Here is a 20,447-nt window from a genome sequence, read left to right as displayed (position 1 = left end):
TAGTTTTAAAAATATGACATACTCTTGATCATTTAGCATACTGTCAGTATAAGTTAAGATATGCTCTGATAACAAACAACCCCAAATTTCAGCAGCTTAAAATAACCAAGACTTTCCTTCTTGCATTTGTTATATGTCCCTTGAGAGTCAGCTGGGGTGTGTCTGCTCTTTAATCCTCTACTCGACTTTCTGCTCTCCTTTTGCTGGGACCCAGGCTGACAAATAGCCACCATCTGGAATATGACCAGGAGTTGTGGTCAAGAAAAAGAGAACTCTAAGGAATCTACTTTGGTATGCATTTGACTCACATCACTTCCACAAAACTCTTGACTAGGGAATTCAGTATTTGCTATGCCAAGAAGGAGAGAAGAATTGGATATAGATAAATAGCACCAAGGACTACCACAATTGACATGGGTTACTTATCTTGCATGTTATCCAGGTCCCTTTTGTCTCGTTCACAGAGTTCTAAATAAAAATAACATTACAGCTACATATTGTATGTTGGTGCTAGACTTGAAAGATATTCTGAGAATAAATATTCTGTTACCAAATAAAACCCAATGAGATATATGTTTACATCCTGGATATTCATTTAATATTAATTAGCATATTTAAATATTTGCAATATTTTAAAGGGAAAATCCTCTTTTATTCAATCCAGAGTTTCCCTAATTTATTTAACCATAACTTATTTTGGTTAGTAGAACATTATCAACTTGAGGAAAACACTTAGGTAAATACCATATCATCTCTTTTAATTATATTACAAGTGTATAAAGTGAGAAATCAGGTAAATTAATTTTTTTATTTGTAAGTTTTTAAAAAGATATCATAGAGAAGACTAAAATTGTTAACTTTGATAAACTTTGAATTTCAATTACAAACCATTTATTTCCCACAAATAATTCAGACTTTGTAGTGACCCTGTTTCTGAAAAGTCAAAAATGTTTAATTGTATAATGAATGAATTCCTACAAATTTAAACATTAAACTGATAATAATATTGTAAAAGTTGTGCTTTATAAAAGTATCATCAATGGAGATGAAAATTTTCAATGAGTTTCAACTTGGCAAATTTATTTCCGCCTTGCCTTTCCTTTATAACCCTATTTTAATTCTAAAATTAACTTCAAAGGATAGCTTTTTAGAAGAACATAATGTAAATTAACTGAATTTAGTTTAACCATATGTTTTTCTATTATTAGGTATAATTACTGATTGTGAATTACTGTGACTTCACCTAAGATAAAGGTTTACATCTGGGTAGAAAAGTTGTCATTCACTGAAAATAAAATAAGAATACTCTTTAAAAACTCTACCATAATTTATTTTTTTGCATGTCAATAAAAGCTGTCTTTTTAAATTACACAGTTGTACAAAATCCCTTAGGCCAGTCACTGTGAAAAAATAATCTAATTCAACATTCATGTAAAATGAACACTGCTTTTATTGCCTTATTGTTTGCAGACGTTTTTCTTAAATATGATACCATACTTCTAAATCTCTGCTCTTTTTTAGTTCATTTTCTTTCTGTTTAGAAAAGATTAGGTCTCATTTTCTTAGCAAATTACAAATTTTCAGTGTTAGACATTTGTTTTTCCATATCCATTCTTCTATTTCAGAGTATTGTTTCCCTCCAATATTTTTAGTCCTTCCTTGTTTTCCCAGTAAATCATCAGCCAGTGCCTTTAATTTTATTTCATATTTGTTAACCAAAGGCACATTTCCATTATAGTAGCTCTGTTCTCACTATTTTTTTTAAAAAAAAAACATTTCCCATAAAAGTTTTCCCTCTGCACTACCCTACCCAGACACACACACACACACACACACACACCACGACCACCAACAACAACAAAAACAACTACAACAAAAACCAGATCTTCCAGGCTGAATGCCATTCAGTTGCCTCCAGAAATCTAAGCAGGTTGAGAGTAGAACATAGTCCATGTTTACCAGCAGTAACGAAGCTGATTGGCTGTTGATTTAGAACAGACCTAACCAGTGTTTCTGGAAAAATGAAACAAAGCTTCGGTAATTAACAGAAGGTGGTTGTTACACCCTAAACTTCATAAGAAAGATAAAGGGCGGATCCCGTTGACTTTTTTCTTATGCTAGAGGAAGGGTGCTGTTGAATTTCTACTGCATTTCAGTTTAGTGGACCAAATGAGGTTTTCTCGAATTATGAAACAGTGCAATATGATAAAGCTAATCTGAGACTGCTGAGGAAAGTTAATACCACTGCTTTCTCTTCACCTCCATTAAATGTGGCAAATTAAAACACTCCATGTGGTGGCCAGCACTGCTGAGGCTTTCATTGTGGGCTTCAATATGAAAAAGTCCAATTGGTTCTTGAATTACAGCTATTGATAAGAATGGTGATGTTTGGACACTTCCTCTCTCCTACTCTTTTACTTTATTTCTCAATTTGTTCAGAATCCAGAAGGAGAGGAAGGGAACTATTTAGTGGGCCTTCAAGAAGATTCCCAAATGTGGTGGTTAGTTGGCTGCTAACATTGAGAAATAAAGCAAAAAAAAGTAGAATTAGGAGAGAGAGAAAAAATACATATAAAGGAGTGACTTTTGATAAGGTCAGGACAGATGGCTTAGGGCTTTAGACTTTTGTGATGGGTGGGACATTATGACCTCAGTGCTTTGTGGAGGCTTATGCTAGCCGAGCTGATTTAACAGAAGGGGCAGATGGTTATACCTGCTACAGTATGAGAGTGAAGTTTTGAGTTTTGTTCATGCGGAATAGTGACCAATTTATGGCAGCTTTGTTCAGAGATGAACAGCTGTTTCTATAGAGGCAGGGGCTGCAGGGGTCTCTACTTGTGTTTGCTTCCTGCAAACACCTATGGATCACTTGGACCACAGGGCAAAAGTACAGGGACCACACTGAGCCCTGCAAAGGTTGCAGGATCCATCAGTGTTAGTCTTATAAACAAATGTGCCAGCCCTGTGGATCTCAGAAAGGATAAGGGCAGCCCCAGGATGCAAACTGCTACCACTTACTACATAGACACAGCTTTCCTTCTGCAGGCCAAGAAAACATCCAACTAAAGAGAAAGAGCCTCTGTGTATAGGCCTTTGAGATATTAAGGTGTACAACAAATTTTGCTGTTTTTGCCTTGTTTCTTGTCCAGGCCTGAGACTAAATTAGGTGAGTACTTTGTGTGCACTGAACACTAAGGATACTCTAACTTCAATGATTTGCTGCTAATTTAAGGAATCTGCTGCTCCTAAATTCATTCAGTATAGCGGTTTGGGAGGGAGGGAAACGTGCCATGCCTTACCTTGACATCTTGTGGCTTGTGCATGGGTTGAAGTTGTCCACAACCACAGGGTTTCAGGTGGACTCTGAATGTGTTAATTACAAATGAGGGAGAAACTTCTCAGCAAGCAAGTTTCTTAGCTCTACGGAACTCAAAGGTGAACTGGAAATTATGAGATTTTTGAATATAGTGCGGGGAAAGACACCTCAAATAAGACCAAGTGACCAAATGCAAAAGCAGATTTTTACCCTAGACATGTTAAATGCATAATGTCAAAGGTAACTTCTTTCTGGGAGACTTCTTCCTATTAAGACTCTAGAGTGAAGATTTCAGACCGTTGGTGCTTTTTCAGATCAGTGTGTCTTATTGGCTACAGTAGGAACCAAGAATCGGGAATCTGGTTTTATTTCTTGCAATGTTTTTTTTCTTTTAAATTCTTGATTTATACTGTCTATCTGTAAGACCATAGGCAGTTAGTGTTATCTTCAAGAAAGTTTGAACAATGGTAGGTGGAATATTTGTACAGTACCTGGAACTCTAACCTGAACTATTCAAAATATAAGTATGAGAACTATACTTTTAAAAAGTATTTGGAGTGTACTTTTTATATGTGCCCTTTCTATAAGAGCCTTTTGCTGGGTAGTACAGTTTGTTTTTTGTTTCTAGTTGTATTATTGTCCACCTTTCTCCTAGCTTTCTTTTCCTGGACTTTAGTTCATATTTTAATATCAGCTCAGAGAAATACTATCTACAGGAAAAAATTGACTATTGTTAGACAAAGCAAATGTAGTGTAGCATGATTTTACTACCATAACACCTTTTCTTTTTTAAAAAAGGAAATTAAATGTAATGTAAATGCCCCATTTTTAATAAAACATCACTTTTTTTTTTTTAAAGGCTGTTTAGAGTCTCCAGGGAATTTATTTAGTTTTCTAGAATACTGCTGTTGGGAGTATTATTACACCATTATGGATTTGTATAGCTTCTCAGTTGTCAACAAGACAACACAGTTTGTGTATTATCCCAGTCAGCAAAGAAATATCTGTTGGCTCATCTTCAGCAGTTGCTTCCTTCACACAGTGAGACTGCCAAGTCACCAGGTGGTAGGCTGTAGCAGAAACACCACAGTGGTTACAGAAACTCTTCTCAGGGCTCTATTAGTCTATAACCAGCATATTTGCAGCTAACCATCCTGGGGATCCCCCAAGCCCATCTGTACCCTGGATCTAGAGTGTAACCTCAATTATAGGAAAAGGAGTCCACCTTGACAAAGTCCCATTGCTCTTAATCTATGTTAATTTTTACTTCCAAACTGACTCCACAATAGGCAGGATCCAATTGCCATCCAGAATCATCACATAAGGTCTCGTCTAAGCCTAGGTGGAAACATTCAGATAGAGTCTTAAAACATCACCTCGTTAGTGATTCATCTAAATTAATTCTTGTAATTGAAAATAAGGTGACCTCTTGAGAAAAAAAATGGATTAGGGAAATACCTTGCCTACATTAGAACTCAGATAGTGTGGCTCTAGGGTCCCTGCTCTGGACTTCTATTCAGCATAGCCCCCCTCTTACTGCACTGCTCCATTCCCCTCCCTGCCAAGGAGCAACAAATGAGACTCCCCTTTGCTGAAGTCTGACAAACTAGAGACCCCAGCTTCATCCCACTGATATCTAAACTGTTCCTTGGCAGAATTACCACTACTCTCTCCTCTCCTTCATCCCAACTCTGGTCTGAGAGGAGTCACCATATTCTATGCCTTCCAGTCACTGTTGTCCAGGGAAGGGCATCCTGTTTGGGAAGAAAAGTATGGATTTCTGCACATGCCTCTTTGTCTCTCAGATAGGTCTCTCTATTTGTAATGCAAATTAGACTTTATAATGGTAAACTTCTCAAGGGCCAGGTTATGTTTTCTGTATTTCTTGCATTTCCCACCATGCTGAGTGAACAGTATGCCTTTTAGAATTTTTGATGAATGTGAATTTAAAATTATTTTCTTTGCATGCTTGCATTTTTTGGTATATGTTCTTACACAAGAGTAAAGGTGTTATATTTAGTGGAGAACTTGTATATTTAAAGCTTCCTCTTTTTACCCTCCCAGTTGTTTTCGAATTGGCTGATCTGATTTCATGACTTCACTGCCAGATACTAGTACATCAGTGTCACAGAGCATTTCATTTCTTATATTCTTATTAAATGAATTATATAACAACTTCTCTAGCCTTTTAATATCACTTTTTATAGGCTAAATAAGAAGGATCAGAGTCACCATCCAAGGGAATGCAGGGAGTCCAACCTTCCCCACACTTTATGAAGATACTCAGTAATTTCTCACATGTTTCACAAATCCATCCAGGATGTGGTGTGTCAACTCCTCTGGGCTGTTGCTTCAGATTTGTCCACTGATCACATCTGGCTATGGCTCTCCAGGCTTCATGCCCTCCCCCAAGTGTAGACACAAATTCCCCCTCAAAGGATAAAGATGGGTTCCCCCACCTTGCATTTGAAAACACAGTGAATGCATTTTAACATACTTTACTAAGACTTGAAGAAGCTGTAAGGGATTATAATTTTAAAAAAAGAAAGAAAAAAATAAGAACATTGACTTGAGATGTCCATCCTAGAACCTAGAGTTTATTGACATACCTTTTCACTGGGAATCACCTAGTGGACTCTCTTTTCGGGCCCCAGTCGGCTTGCTTTGTTCACAGACTCCTCTTAGTCTCTTCTGGCCCAAAGTTCCCCTTTTCATCTCTTTTCTCTGTCAAGTACCGTGTTGCCAACCTCTGTCTCAGACTTAGCTAGAGGAAGCTGATTCAGGTTAGATAATCAAAATCTCTTCTGAGAGGCATGTAGCACCCCACACTCCCACCCCAAAGAATTCAGCAAACTTAGGGATCTATTTTTGGATGATGACTTTATCAATGGGCTTCTGTAAGGGTAATAATGGGTACTTAATTTAAAGATACTGAACTAAAAGAAATATTATTTACTTACTTTATAAGTACCTTACTCATGGAATATGAGTCCTTCTGAAACAAAGGAGGATCATACCCTAAAACAAATTCACCTTCCGACATTTGTGAAGGAGTTGAAAGTAGAAAAGCTTGGTATTTTAAAATACTTTATATCCTCTCTATCGAAAATTTATTATTAGGATCTACAATCCTTGATTATCTCCGCAAGAGTATCATGAGCTCTCTCTTTCTTAAGCATAGCTATTTCTGTAAGATTTTCCCCCCTTTGTTATACAGCTTTAAAGACTTATTTCATCCTTTTCTTACATTTCAGTACTATCCTATCACAATGAAACTTATTGCACAATTCCTAAAAACTTTCATACGAGGTCAGACAACGAAGTTTGCCAACTCCTCCTAGAAAAAGTGCTACATACCTCCTTGCTGAATATCACTATGGTCAATTTCGAAGTACTCCCATTGGGAAGCTATGCGCCGACGCCAGCGCCTAGTCCATCCTTCAAAGCAATTTTGGAACTCTTTTTCTGGAACAGCCATCAGAGCTGTTGTGCTACTCTTGATGTCCTGCATGTCATCAAATTGTCTCCTTACAATATTTCCTTTATCTTCGGGTAAAGAAAGAAGTCATTAGGGGCCAGATCAGGTGAGTAGGGAGGGTGTTCCAATACAGCTATTTGTTTACTGGCTGAAAACTCCCTCACAGACAGTGCTTTGTGAGCTGGTGCGTTGCCGTGATGCAAGAGCCATGAATTGTTGGTGAAAAGTTCAAGTCATTTAACTTTTTCACACAGGTTTTGCAGCACTTCCAAATAGTAAACCTGGGTACCAGTTTGTCAAGTTGGTAGAAATTCATAATGAATAATCCCTCTGATATCAAAAAAAAAAAAGAAAGGTTAGCAACATCGTTGCAGCACTTCGCGAACTTAATTGTCAGACCTCGTGTTTATATTCTTGGAGCATTAAACTGCTGTTAGCTTTGGTTAGTATTAAGTTATTAAGGGACTGGCTTATGAATCACTTATGAAGTAAACTTCAGAAAAGCACTTACTATGCAAAAGGAGTGAATGGAGTATGTGGCATTTTGTTGGCAAAAGAGTCACTTTGAAAAAAATCCGTGAGCCATTGTTTCCAGGGAAGCTTGTGCTTATTCACCCACTGAACTTTGTCCTCTTCTGATGGGTGTGGTAGATTCAGACAGAAAGAAAAGAGGCTCCTAGAAATGCTCTACCCTTATTTTGATTTTTGGCTGTTTCTGCAATACAGAACTAGTATTCAATTATCTTATTGACTTTCTTTGTGTATTATAAATAATCCAATATTAGGAACCTTAACACCAAGTCAGTAAGAGTTGAAGGAGGAGGGGGGGATGAGAGAGAGAGAGGTAGACAGACATATGATAGATGATATAATATATATATATATATATATATATATATATATATATTCCTTGAAAGATCACCAAATGAAGGCGAAAGGGTTTTGATATTGTCACAAGTTTATCATATTTTAAATTCTAATAGTTTCTGTGCAACCCATAAGTGAACCAGCAGTGGATATACTGAAGTTTCTGATAAAGCTTGATCAGGTAATATATTTTAAATATCAACATTGGTGGAAAAAAAATAGATTTTTACTGGCAAAGTTAATTTCTTTTATTTTTTTTCAGCTAAAAAAATTAACCCTGGAAGCCATTTGTTTTGTACTCATGTACATAACTCTAAAACAAACCTTATTGTTCTATTTTTACCTAAAAGAAGTAATCATACAAATTCTATGCATGTATATTACCAAGTACTTAAAATCTTAGTTGTAGTTATACCAGAACTTCTGATGAATACTCAGGGACAACGAAGACATGCCTGAACAGGTAAATCAACAGATAACTAAATGACATCTGTGTCCTAAATATTGCAATCTTATAAAGCTCTAACTATGACTACATTCTATTGCACAATTTTTAGAGCAGTAATTTTTTTTAAATATTGCGCAAACATGATAAGGACACGAAAGACTTTTCTTTCCCCCTCTGGCCACTGAACTTTCATGAGAATGTTATGAGAACCTCATTTCTTACCACACCAACTCCCACCCTTGACTATATTGCCCAATAAAGACCAGATTTTCCAAATATTATGTTCTAGCTGGGTTTATAACAATCATAAGTCAGTCATTAGGAATCTTGTGCATATGGCAAGATTTATCTTAATAGTCTTTTGAACTGAATATAAACAAGCATATTTGAAATTGTAATATCCAAAGAACTATACCTCAACTGTGTGGTTTTATTTGCATGTTACACACTGTTCATTTTAAGTAATTAATCTTTATAGTCCCCTCAGTCCTTTTGGGGTGTACAAGTCATTCTTTAAGAAAAAAGTTTGCAAGGGGAAAAAAACTTTAATTACCCTCTATGAGACTTTTTTTTTTCTGCTTCAAATGGGACAAAAGTGGTTCTTAGATGTAACTTGACATAATCTCCGTGGCATGTTGAAGTATGGGAGGGAAAAGACATTTGTGCTATTACTAAGTCCATTGCATCTGCGAGCAAATATAAAGATAGAGCTATTATGTTATTATACCATTATTCTAATGTTTTGTCTTCATTTTCAATACCCAGAAAAATCTCTGGAGGATGTCAAAATGTTTCCTTTATTATAATGTAAGTTTAGTTGTTGTTGTTTTAAGGTTGTATCTATTTGTCTGCTAGAGAAATATTGTTTTGATTAATTAATGTATAATTGTAATCCAAAACTCAATTTAGTAAAATTCTACAGAAAAAGTTTTCATGGCATCCAAAAGAAAAGATTTGACTGATATGTGAATGTGATTACTTATGCAGTAGAAGCAAAAAATATATTACATTCATTTGAACTAAAGCAAGACAATTAAGCTAAGGTATATAACCATTGCAATTACCATTTAAGCATGGCAGATATCTTGTTTTGGCTTACCCACTAGCATCTCCCATTCTCAGGTTAATTTTCAGATTTTTTCCCCAGAATAATTTCTGAGGGCTACATGTCTCCTGCTTTGAGACAGGATGCTGTGGCTCCCATAATGTTAAGTCTATTCTCTGGGGTGGCCAGACCTCAGCTGAGGGCAAATCATTCTCAGAATCATTGCTCTGTTCCCATGACCTGGACCTGATTAACCAAATTACAGTGGCAAGCCCAGAAGTATTCCTCCAACCAGTTAGGCAGAAACTTGGGACCTAAGCAAGACGCGTCACTAAAGAAAGCAACAAAGTAGAGATAATTTTTTCAGGCATAAGGACAGAAAACTAATACTATAAAGAAGGGGCAGAATTCTATAAGCCTGGATGGTGATGGTGAGCAACAGCATGAAACAAATAAAACATCATGACATGTCAGGCAATTATAGACTCTTCATTAAGTATATGAGCAAACCTGACACATTAACTTCTTAAAATGTCCCAACTACAGAATCTATGAATCTAATAAAATAAATAGAATAATATCTAGTGCTTAAATTCCATATTAAAAACTGCCCCTCAACGCAACTCTATCCTGCCTATGTTTTGTTTTCATAACTCATTTTCTGTGTCTCCACGTCAAATTGGCCACAGTCCATCTTGTTTTAAAAGTTCATCACCCTAGATCAATCCCACTGGTTAAAATAAGCAATCTTTCCACAACTTGTAAACATAAAACTTCACTGGAAAGAGCCTGCTTGTCTTTCCTTTGTAAATGTTAATCATTTCCAAGTTCACCGTAGACTTGAAATTCAATTCAGTTTGGTGAGACATGATTTCAACTGACTTGAAAACTTTAAATAATAAAAAATACAATAAAATCACTAATACAAAAGAAAATATTATTTTATCAATATTCAAAATGGTTATCTACAAGTGTTCCCAAATAAGGCAAGTGAGAAGTGTTTGATTTAATATTATTATTCTGTTCTACAGCTACTTTATATTGGGGAATTGCATTCATAGACAATTTCAAGGTCAAAGTCTTTTCAATATTATTTTTATTATTTAAATGAATTAATTAACAAAAGGATATTTACTTGTCTTCATGAGAATATAATTCATCCAAGCTACAAATAGTCAATTTATCCATTGAGTAGTCATTTATTGAGCACCCCCAAATTCCAGTTAGGGCCTGAAAATCATCATAGACAAGACAAATATGTTCCAAACTTATTACAAGAAGAGGAGAGCTTTCCACAGCAGACAAAACTTTGTTTTCCTACCATTTTGTGAGGATAAGCTATTTCTCATTTTCGATAAATAGTAGCGGGCTTAAGCCCATGGAAGGAAATGAAATGTAAAGAGAGTAGATACCGATACTAAAGTCTCTATGTGAGGCAGAGGATGCACTAATAGCTATGTCCTTCCTTCTCTCTGGAAATTCCCACAAAATGAGGATAAGGAATGAGACAGTGACACAAATGAAAATCAAACAGAGGACACCCCAAGATTCCTACTTTTAACAATGTGGTAACCAAATATATATATATATATATATATATTTGGTTATGGGTCATATTTCCCCCAAGTATAGTGTGCTTTCTGTGCATCTTAAATTATACATTAAAAAAATAATAATTAGCAATAAGAATAGTTTTGCCCTTAAAAATGGTCTATAAAGTAATATTCATTTCAGGAGTATTATTTTTCTTTGAATAATGCTATCTTTATAGCTTGTATCTCAGGCTCATAGGCATCACAGTAAATAGTAAAGAGAGCTAGGGTTTAAACCCAGACCAAACGTCCTTCAGGACAGATCATGTGATCCAGGTTCAATTTCCTCCCCTCCATGCTCAGTCTCCTATAACATTATGATCCCCTGAATAGATTGATGATACCATGACTTTTAGCCATCAGTGCTATAGATGTTGATAATACAGGTGATTTTATCCCATATTTAGTTAGCATAATATAACTGATACGTAATAAATAAAAAGTCACTAGCTATTATCACCCATAAAGCAACCTGAAAAGTAGGATTAAATCATCATGTAAAGAGTATTATAAATGGCTAAAAGAGAGGCAAGAAAACAAAAGGGAAATGGTCCATTATAACAAGTTTTAAAAAAATGTTAGGAGAAAAGCAATTAATCTGGAATTTTAATAAAAATAATTCCCCTCTTAGAGATTGACTTATATATAAACCTTCCCAAGGTAATGTATGTACTTTTAAAAAGTATCTATTTGGTTAAATGTGCCAAAGAGAAAATATTTACTGAGCTTTTTCTTTTTAGTCACTGAGCTTTTTACATCTTGTCTACAGTAAGTCAACAAAATTCTCCAGTTGATCCCTTATTAAGTTATCCATAAAAGCAACATGGTTAACAACATAGAACACCACTTCTGGAAAGTTGCTCTTTGTCCATATTTTCAGATATTCAAATTAATGGAGAAATAGAATAACTTTTGGAATTTTTCTTGTTTAACCCAATTTACCAGTATGTATGAAATACCAGATGCCGACACCAGGAAATACAAAGACCAATAAAAAACTTGGGCTATAAACTCAAGAAACTTGTAAGAGTAACTTCTGAATGTATAATAAGATTTACTTATAGCCTACAGTTATATTGATTAGGTAATAGTTTGGGTTGACCCATCAGCAGTTATTCCTTTTCTGACAATGCTTCCCACCTATAGAGATTGACCCTGTGACTGCCTTACCCGCTAGGGCTGACCTCTGGCCCTTGCTGAACTAATTAGATTCTACCCCCTGAATTTTGAATGAGGACACAGAAACTTCTGTAAATTAGCTCTGGTTGTGGACCAGATAGACCCAGGAAATGAGAGCACTGGATTGGCTAAGCATCATGTTCGGGTTAAGGGGTAAAATACAGGCACCGTGTATTTTTATTTGCTCGATCTGGCAACCCTACACGATGTGCCATGTAAAAGGGGAATGAAGAAAGCTGCTCTGTCAAAAGAGACTAGAAACAGAGATATAAGGAAAATTAAAGACCGTGGTGAATGTGCAGTGGGGGAGGGGATGAGATTGAGGGAAAGGAAAAATGTACCAAGAGTTGTTGCCTTGGTCACTTATGACTTTTCAGTTGTCTATTCCCATCCCTTGGGAGATCTGACTGTATTTCTTGCTGTTGAGTTCTGTGAGATACCTTGACTCTTTATAAGAAATCTTTCTTTTTTATAGATAGCTGAGAAAAAATCTGTTTTCTTATATCTAACATGTCCTAAGGCATAAATAATATTGTCACACTTTGAGGAAAAGTTTTTATTATTTCACAAACTTGAAACAGTTCACAGAGTACATGAGATATGTGAATAGAAAACTTGTTTTTTATTTGTTTGTTTTTGTTTTTTATTTATCAAGAGTATGAACGCTTGCATCTCTATAATAAATACCATGAAAAGTCTGGATCAATACTTATGAAAAATTCTATATTTGGAAACCTGAGATTCACAATTGGTCTCCTTGGGTTTCATAGAAGTATCAGTTAAGGAATAAACTTATTGAACTTCCTCCGGATATTATTCTAAAATGTCCCCAAAGTAAAAACCATGAAGTGGCTAAATTATGAAGTCTTTAGATAGTATCAGTTTCAATTATGCTTATCCCTCCTCTTTCTTTGCCTCTTTCCTTCTCCCTTTACCTTTCCATATCCTCCCTCCTCCATTCTCTAATCTCCCTGCCCAAGTTTCTTCTAAGGAATAAAAACCATTAAAAAAAAAAAATAAAAAAAAAAAATAAATATATATATATATATATATATATATATATATATATATATATATATCACTAACACCTCAGTGTAAATTAGTTAAAAGTGCTATTCACATTTAGAGTATTTGCACTAAAAAAAAAAGTCCTTAAGAGAGGAGCCAACAGAATATTTCTGACCTTATTGTAAGCAACAACCCTATGTAATGTGGTGTTTATGTTAAGTAATATTGGTTAATGGATGGGACAGATCATTATGCTGAATGTTCAAGAAAAAAATATGTTGGTCTGGTTCAATCTACCCAAGCTGGGACTGGGGCCAGGGCTGGAGATGACTTTTTCTGGGGTGGATCTGGGAAAAGGATTCCAAGGGGATATAAGCTAAAGACAGTTGTCAACTGAGCAACAGCACAACTCCCCAAAGAACAAAGAAACAGAGCTGACCATGCGTCTACAGAAAGGACAAGAAACGATCTAAAACATGCACTTGGTAGTATATTCTTGGGTCAGTTGTATGGAGAAGCCAAGTAAAAGTAAATTCTTCTATAAGATTCTTGAACCTAGGCAGAACACTGGTGAATGGGTAGACCTGTTAGTTTTATCCACAAGCTATCAAATTGTTTCCTCTACCCAAAAACATCTGCCTTCCTGCCTGAAACTCTACTAATTTCATGCTCTTTCTATTAAGCCATCTCTTTTTAGAGTTTTAGGATAGATTACCAGTCATTCATACCTAATGTGATTGGTAAAAGAACCAATCAATCCCTAGATATATTTTCATATGTGGAAATATTCTTATGGTAAGGGAGGAGGAACACTTCATTTTGAAATAGGGTTATTTGCAGGGCAGGCAGGCCCAGTTATGAAAGGAAGGCAACATTGGTGATGCTTAGTATCTGGAATGCTGGCATTATGCGATTAGAATTGAAAGACAAGCACAAAAAGAGCCTTTTAAATTCAAGTTTTTTAGTTTAAATTTTAATCAACAGTCGATCTGTCCACAAACCAGATGGAAAGAAAATATAGGAAGGAAGAAAGGGAAATTTGAAGGGAAAGGAAAGTAACAAATGTAATTCTTACTCAAAAATTCAATCTAACTGCATTGTAATGAAGTTGGTCAAGTAGATGATTATAACCAATGATAGGAATTGTTGTGGGTTTCAAAGAATTCACAGACCAGTAGTAAACAAAAATTTTCAGAATATTTTCCAGAATAAGAAAGCATGCTCTAAGCTATAGAACATAGATTTTTGTGATTATTTTAGTAGTTGTCATTTTTAAAGAAAAGTAATTTTACCACCATCTTTATTATCACACAGTGTAGTAAACCACCTTATGTATCAAACACTAAAAGATAAAGAACAGTAGTTCCCAAACCATTTGTCTTGGAAATCTGAAGCATAGATATGGCAACTAGGAACATATATATATATAAAATTTTCCCTTCCAGTCAATGGACATTAAAAGTATAGCAATGATCAATGACATCTTTTGAAAGTAAATATATATATATATAGAGAGAGAGAGAGAGAGACAGACAGACAGACAGAGAGACAGAGAGACAGACAGAGAGACAGAGAGACAGAGAGACAGAGACATCTGAAGCATAGATATGGCAACTAGAAATATTATATATATATATATATATATATATATGTATAACTTTCCCTTCCAGTCAATGGACACTAAAAGTATAGCAATGATCAATGACATCTTTTGAAAGTAAATATATATATATATCCACTAAGGTAGAGTATTTATATGGCATTTATATACAGACAAAAAGACAAAACCAAAAACAATATTTCCTCTTCTAATGGAGGAAACAACCCAATTAAAAATAAAAGGATAGAAAATAGGATTTTATAGTAAAGGAATGGTCAGGTCCAAAGCAATAGCCACTTCAGGCAGCATACTCCTGTGATTTGTCCAATTCCCTTCCAGTAGTGGTTGCATTCAGTATTGCTCTAAAGGAATTGTCCTTTTAGAAATCATTTTGTTATTCTGAAGTTTTATTATAAGGTTTTCCCCAGTAATTACTATTAACATTTTCTTACAATCCTCTAGATATTTTTTCTTCATATTTTTTCCTTGTACAATTAGGATTTAAAAATGACACTAGACCATTCATATTATGTTTTTCAGCTTTATAGAGCTATCACTGACAAATAAGATTGCAAGATACTTCAAGTGTAACATGTGATGAACTGATATATGCACACACTATGGAAAGATGTCAAGTTAATTAGCACAATTAACACATCATTACCTCACACATTTACCTTTTTTTTTGGAGGTGGGGGAGGATATTTAAGTTCTACTCTGATCAAATTTCTATTATCTAATACAGTGTTATCAACTATAGTCACTATGTTATCCATTAAATGTTCAGAACTAATGATCTTACAACTGAAAGTTTGTACCCTTTTACCAGCCTCTCCCTATTTCCCCTTCTCCTCAGCCCCTGGCAATGACTATTCTATTCTGTTTCTGCGAGTTTGACATTTTTCAGTATCATTTCTATATGTGTTTTTCCGGTTTCTTTAATTTCATGTTCATTTTTGAAAGTTGCTTGTTCACTTTACAAAATGTAATGATTATAAAGACAGTTTTTTTTACTTATATATAGTTACAAATGTAAAAGAATCTGCTGAGTGAGTTTCTGAATGAAACCCTTCTCCTAGGTACTTTTATGGATAGGGTCTGGTAGATCAGCCCTATTAGAGTGCTCTGAGAGAAGTGCTCCTAATTTTTCTATCCAGGCGTTTAAAAACAGTCTCTGGTGAATGGTGATGCTAAATACACACTAAGTACCAAAAACAGTGGCCAAAAGTCAGTTATTTAATTTGAATGGATTTTTCAAAGAGCATCTATTCAGTAATACACCCACTCCTTTATCATACACAATTACACTGAAATATCCATAGTGTAGTTACAGAGTATCCGTGCTCTGATTCCAAGTTGGTTTCTCTGTTATAATTTAGCTAAGATCCACTTTTTCATGAATAAAATAAATCTAACTCTAAATTCAATAAGTTTGGATTGCTTATCAAGAATATTGTAGAGTTGATGTCTACATTAGTTGGAAGATTAGATCATATGATCTGTAAGAATTCTTTCAACTATAAGGGGAATATTTCAATTTATCGAAGTTTATAATGGACATTTAGTTTAGTCTATCATGAACTTCTTTTTTTTCAGGTTTTAAAACTTTTTATTTGCATCATTTAAAAAATTGTGCATTCCAATAGTTAATATCATTTTAACAACAACAACAAATGACACTCTGATGAAACAGTATTTTACAGTCTGCAGAACACCTTGGACCAGCTTGGTGTTTTCTCTAGATTTCATCGTCATTCCAACCAAGCTTCTGCCTTCACCAACATGCAAGTTCTTTTCCTTCCCTGCCAGCGATACAGGCAGATGGGAGAGGCAGGCACGGCCTTCGTTGTCCGTAGTTCTGATGTGAAAAAGGGCAGCACAGTCATTTGAACTTGATCCAACCTCTTTGCATCTTACAAAGCTAAACAGCTAAAAGAAGTAAAATAAGAATGCAATGCTTGTGGAACGTACAGTGCATAGCGGTGGTGCGTGACCCATTACGATTCGCCTGCTTGCTTCTCCTGTTCAATCGTTTCTTTTGAAAGCAGTGGATTTTTCTCTTGCGTTTCTGTCGTCTTCAATTTCGACTTATCGAATTTCTCAATCTCAGCCACATAGGGTTTGTCAGACTTGGTTGCAAAGGAAGCGGAGCAAGGCACGCGAACGAGTGGAGTCAGATCTGCTCAGTGGCGGTGGAGGAATCTATCATGAACTTCTATATAAAAAATTTAATCCTTAATTTTTTTTCCTGTGGTAAAATGTAGAATTGCTGCCCTTCTTCTCTAGGCATTTAAGAAAACATAAATTTTCATAGTCTAATATAGGTAGAACTTAAACTTTTTGTTTTATTATAAAAATAAAATATGCTCAATAAATAAATGTTTGGAAAATACAACTAAATACCAACAGAAAAACTAATTACAAAAAGTTAATCACTGCTAACATTTGGGTATGTATTCTTCCCTGCTCCCCTAGTTACAGATATTTTCTACCAACAAAAAATTATGTTATAATACTATTTTAAACCTTCCTTTTTCACTGGTTATATATTATAAATATTTCCCATGTTAATAGTCTTCTAAAACCACATTTTAAATGGCCATTTGTTAACAACATAGGCATACCAAAATATGCCCAACAAGACTCAAATTCTTGGGCATTTATGAGAAAAATAATCACTGTGACGAATAGCTCTATATGTATAATTTGCCTACATTTTTTATTATCGTCTTAGGGTAAATTCCAAGAAGTGTAATTTCTGGACCAAAGGGGAAGGAAGGAAGGAAGGAAGGAAGGAAGGGGAGGGAGGGAGGGAGGGAGGGAGGGAGGGAGGGAGAAAGGAGGGAAGGAGGGAGAGATGAAAGGAGGGAGGGAGAGAGACCCATTTTAAGACATTTGTCTTGTATGGGCAAGTTTCCCTCTGGAAAATTAATACCTATTTAACTCTCATTAGTAGTATATGCAAGTGCCACCTTCCCCACAACCTCTGCAGAAATGGATTGTGTTTTCCTGGAGTCCTTTTTCTGCACCAAGTGTTAAATGATAGTTAAGGGAAAGAACTGTCTTACAATTGTTTGCTTCGTTCTTAATATAGTGCCTGCCACATAGTCTATTTACTAATTCAAAGAATGAATGAATAAATATATACTATTCTAAGCGAAACAGGAAGTGAATATAAAGAAATAATAGAATGCAGAGGAAAAAACGAAAAACTAAACAAGGAATCAGGAGTTTGGCTCTACTCCTAACCAGTTTTACTCATCATAGGCAAATAATTTAACCTGTATGACTTCTCAGCAATGGCTTCATGGGTATGCAGCCTGTGCAGTCACATAAGGCCCTGTACTCAGAAGCATCCTACGACTGGTTTCATGTTCTGCTGTCTCCATCTTGAATGCCTAATAATTTTGAACAAGGGACCCAACATTTTCATTTTGCTTTGGACCTTGCAAATTATGTTGCATTACTGCCTCTACTTCCTCATCTGTAAAACAAGCTTAAAAAATGAGGTCCGTTCAAGCCACAGCAATTCTGATTCAGTGAGTTTTTCCTGAATACAATACAAGAGGCTACTGTTTAGGTACATAAATACCTTGGAACAATTTTGGGAGCCCTTCTAATTGCTTGATGAAGATTCTTCCTTCTGTGAATCATTCAACCCTTTTCCATCTCCATCAGTGTTCTCCTTCAGCCTTTCCCTTCTGATTCTGCTTCATAATTGCATTGGGTTATATTTACTCTTGCAGCACTCCAATCATTAACCTTTAAGTGTGAGGGGATGGAAAGACAGAAAGGCATTTCTGATGTTAAATTCTTCTGGTCTGAAAATTATCAAACATAGTGTCCTATAATGAGGGTACTGAGCAGAGAAAAAAAGAGACTTTGAAAAATCAATTCGAGCTTCAAAAGTATTAACTCATAAATAAGTAGAATCATGGTATACTATGGTTCCTCCATCCACTCCCCTTCCTTTCTTCCTTTTTCTCTTTCTTTTAACTGTTTCTAAAAGCAAATCATCTCCATTCCCAAATAATTCCATAGAGGGCAATTCTCATATACAACTAATTCAGAAGGGAACAAATGCTGCTCCAGTTTTATTTTTGAGTAACCATTTTGAAAATAAGTGATGGACGATAGAGAAAACATCATAGCAAGCTGCCCAGAGATGGGAACAGCATGCAAATTACACTAATTTAAATTACCTTTCTCCTGCACTCTAGAAAAATGCCATCTTTATTTTAAAACATTTATATCTAAGCAGTTCAAGCTATTTCAACACACTTAATGAAATATGGTGAGTAAACATTCTGCCATTTTACAAAGAGATGGAAAGTAAAAATAACCTGCACTAAAGTTACACAAAGCTTAGATCTCTGAGTCTAATGCTTTTTGTTGCATCTCAGAAAGTGTAATAAAAACACACTCCTTGGTAATGGACTAGAATAATTTGAAAGTTTTTTTTTATCTCTTCTAAAATATTTACTATTTAGACTTTGTTGTATGTAGAACAAACTATATGATATAAATCTTCTTGACAACTCTGTCTTGCCCCTAATTAAGTAAGGCTTTTCAACAGAGCATGTGCTTAGAAGAATTTTGATCATATTGGCATGGTTGGTATTCTGAGCATCTCCCTGAGAACTGGGTATACAGAACATAAATACAACACAACATATGTCCATCAGTGCACAGTTGGCAAAAGTACCTATTTTGGTTCAAGTTTTCTGTCAGGTTTGCTTTCTGTTTGCAATAATATGATAACATATTGGCAATGTGTAGTATAATAAAGCAAGTAAAGTGGTACGGCTATGTGGAAGGTCAACTAACTTTTGACTGTTAGAGTTCAAATTAAGATACAAAAGAAAGAAATAGTCTAATTACCAGAATGAGTTAAAGCAGCTTCTGTAAGGGCGTGCCTCACTCTCAGTAAATAACAAGGTAAGCAATGAGAATATCTGGTTCATCTAAAAAAAAAAAGCAGGAGTTATTAAGGCATGAGGCAAATTTTGTGTATTTAATTTTGACGTGAGTGAAAATCCGTCCATCCATCCATCCATCCATCCATCCATCCATCCATCCATCCATAAAATATTGAGCACCTGACATATACTAGGCATTGTGTTAAGTGCTGATGAGTAAGATAGACTTGATATATCAGATTAGATTAGGTTTGGCTGAGAGTTGCAGAACACCGCATGTCCTCCTCCCCTCCCCCCCCCCCCACAAAATAGCATTAGCTTAATCAAGATAGAATTGAATTTCTCTTTCACTTGTAAGTCTAAAGGAAGCAGTTCAGAGTTGTTACCTTCGCATTTGTGCTGCTACCTGAAGTCCTTAGAGACCCAGGCTATATCCAGGTGTTTGCTCTGCCATCCCTAAGGTGTGGCCTTTGTCTTCTTCATCCCAAATGGAATGCAGCCATCCCATCCACATTCCAAGCAGCAGCTTGAGGAAGAGGGAAAGAAGCAGGATTAAATATTTGCCAGCCATGTTTTAAGCAAAGTTCCCATCATCTACCATACCTTTCTCTATTTACATCAACTTACCAGCACCCAATCCAAAGGCTCACATCTAGGTAAAAGGGTGCCTGGGAAATACGTCTTTAGTTCAGGCACCTATGTATCCAACAACAACAAAAAAATCTGGGATGATTTAATAGGGAAGAAGAGATGTTAGGGGTAAACAATTGATTCCTGCCACACGTGGCTCCAGACCTCTTGTACCTAATACACCAAACAGCTGAAGGAGGGAGGAAAGAGGGCAGATTCAGCTTAAGGTGTAATTTACCAATGTCAAGAAATCCTTGTAGAGGCAACGTCAATTAACGACGTAACCCAGGTGCCACTTTCTCCAGGAACTCTTCCCTAACCACGTCTCCTCACAAGATTGGATGCCCTTTTTACAAGCTTTTATC

The 20,447-nt window shown here is 35.6% G+C and overlaps 1 protein-coding gene and 1 long non-coding RNA gene across 2 annotated transcripts; both read right to left on the bottom strand.

Annotated features, from left to right (window-relative positions):
* Positions 1-14,700: 14,700 nt before the first annotated feature.
* Positions 14,701-17,193, bottom strand: LOC141570027 (thymosin beta-4, Y-chromosomal-like). The gene is made up of 2 exons (XM_074324907.1): positions 17,178-17,193; positions 14,701-16,715 (listed from the first exon to the last, which is right to left on the bottom strand). The coding sequence occupies exons 1-2, from the start codon at positions 17,191-17,193 to the stop codon at positions 16,531-16,533; spliced, it is 201 nt and encodes a 66-aa protein (XP_074181008.1). The 3' UTR covers positions 14,701-16,530.
* Positions 17,194-17,354: 161 nt separating this feature from the next.
* LOC141570132 (uncharacterized) lies at positions 17,355-20,060 on the bottom strand. Its single transcript, XR_012494039.1, has 3 exons — positions 19,839-20,060; positions 19,415-19,497; positions 17,355-18,295 (listed from the first exon to the last, which is right to left on the bottom strand). It is a non-coding gene; the product is annotated as an uncharacterized LOC141570132 (long non-coding RNA).
* Positions 20,061-20,447: the final 387 nt, after the last annotated feature.

This window comes from Rhinolophus sinicus, linkage group LG02 (genome assembly GCF_036562045.2).
Source record: "Rhinolophus sinicus isolate RSC01 linkage group LG02, ASM3656204v1, whole genome shotgun sequence".
Taxonomy (NCBI): Eukaryota; Metazoa; Chordata; class Mammalia; order Chiroptera; family Rhinolophidae; genus Rhinolophus; species Rhinolophus sinicus.
This window is presented reverse-complemented; position numbering and strand designations above follow the sequence as displayed.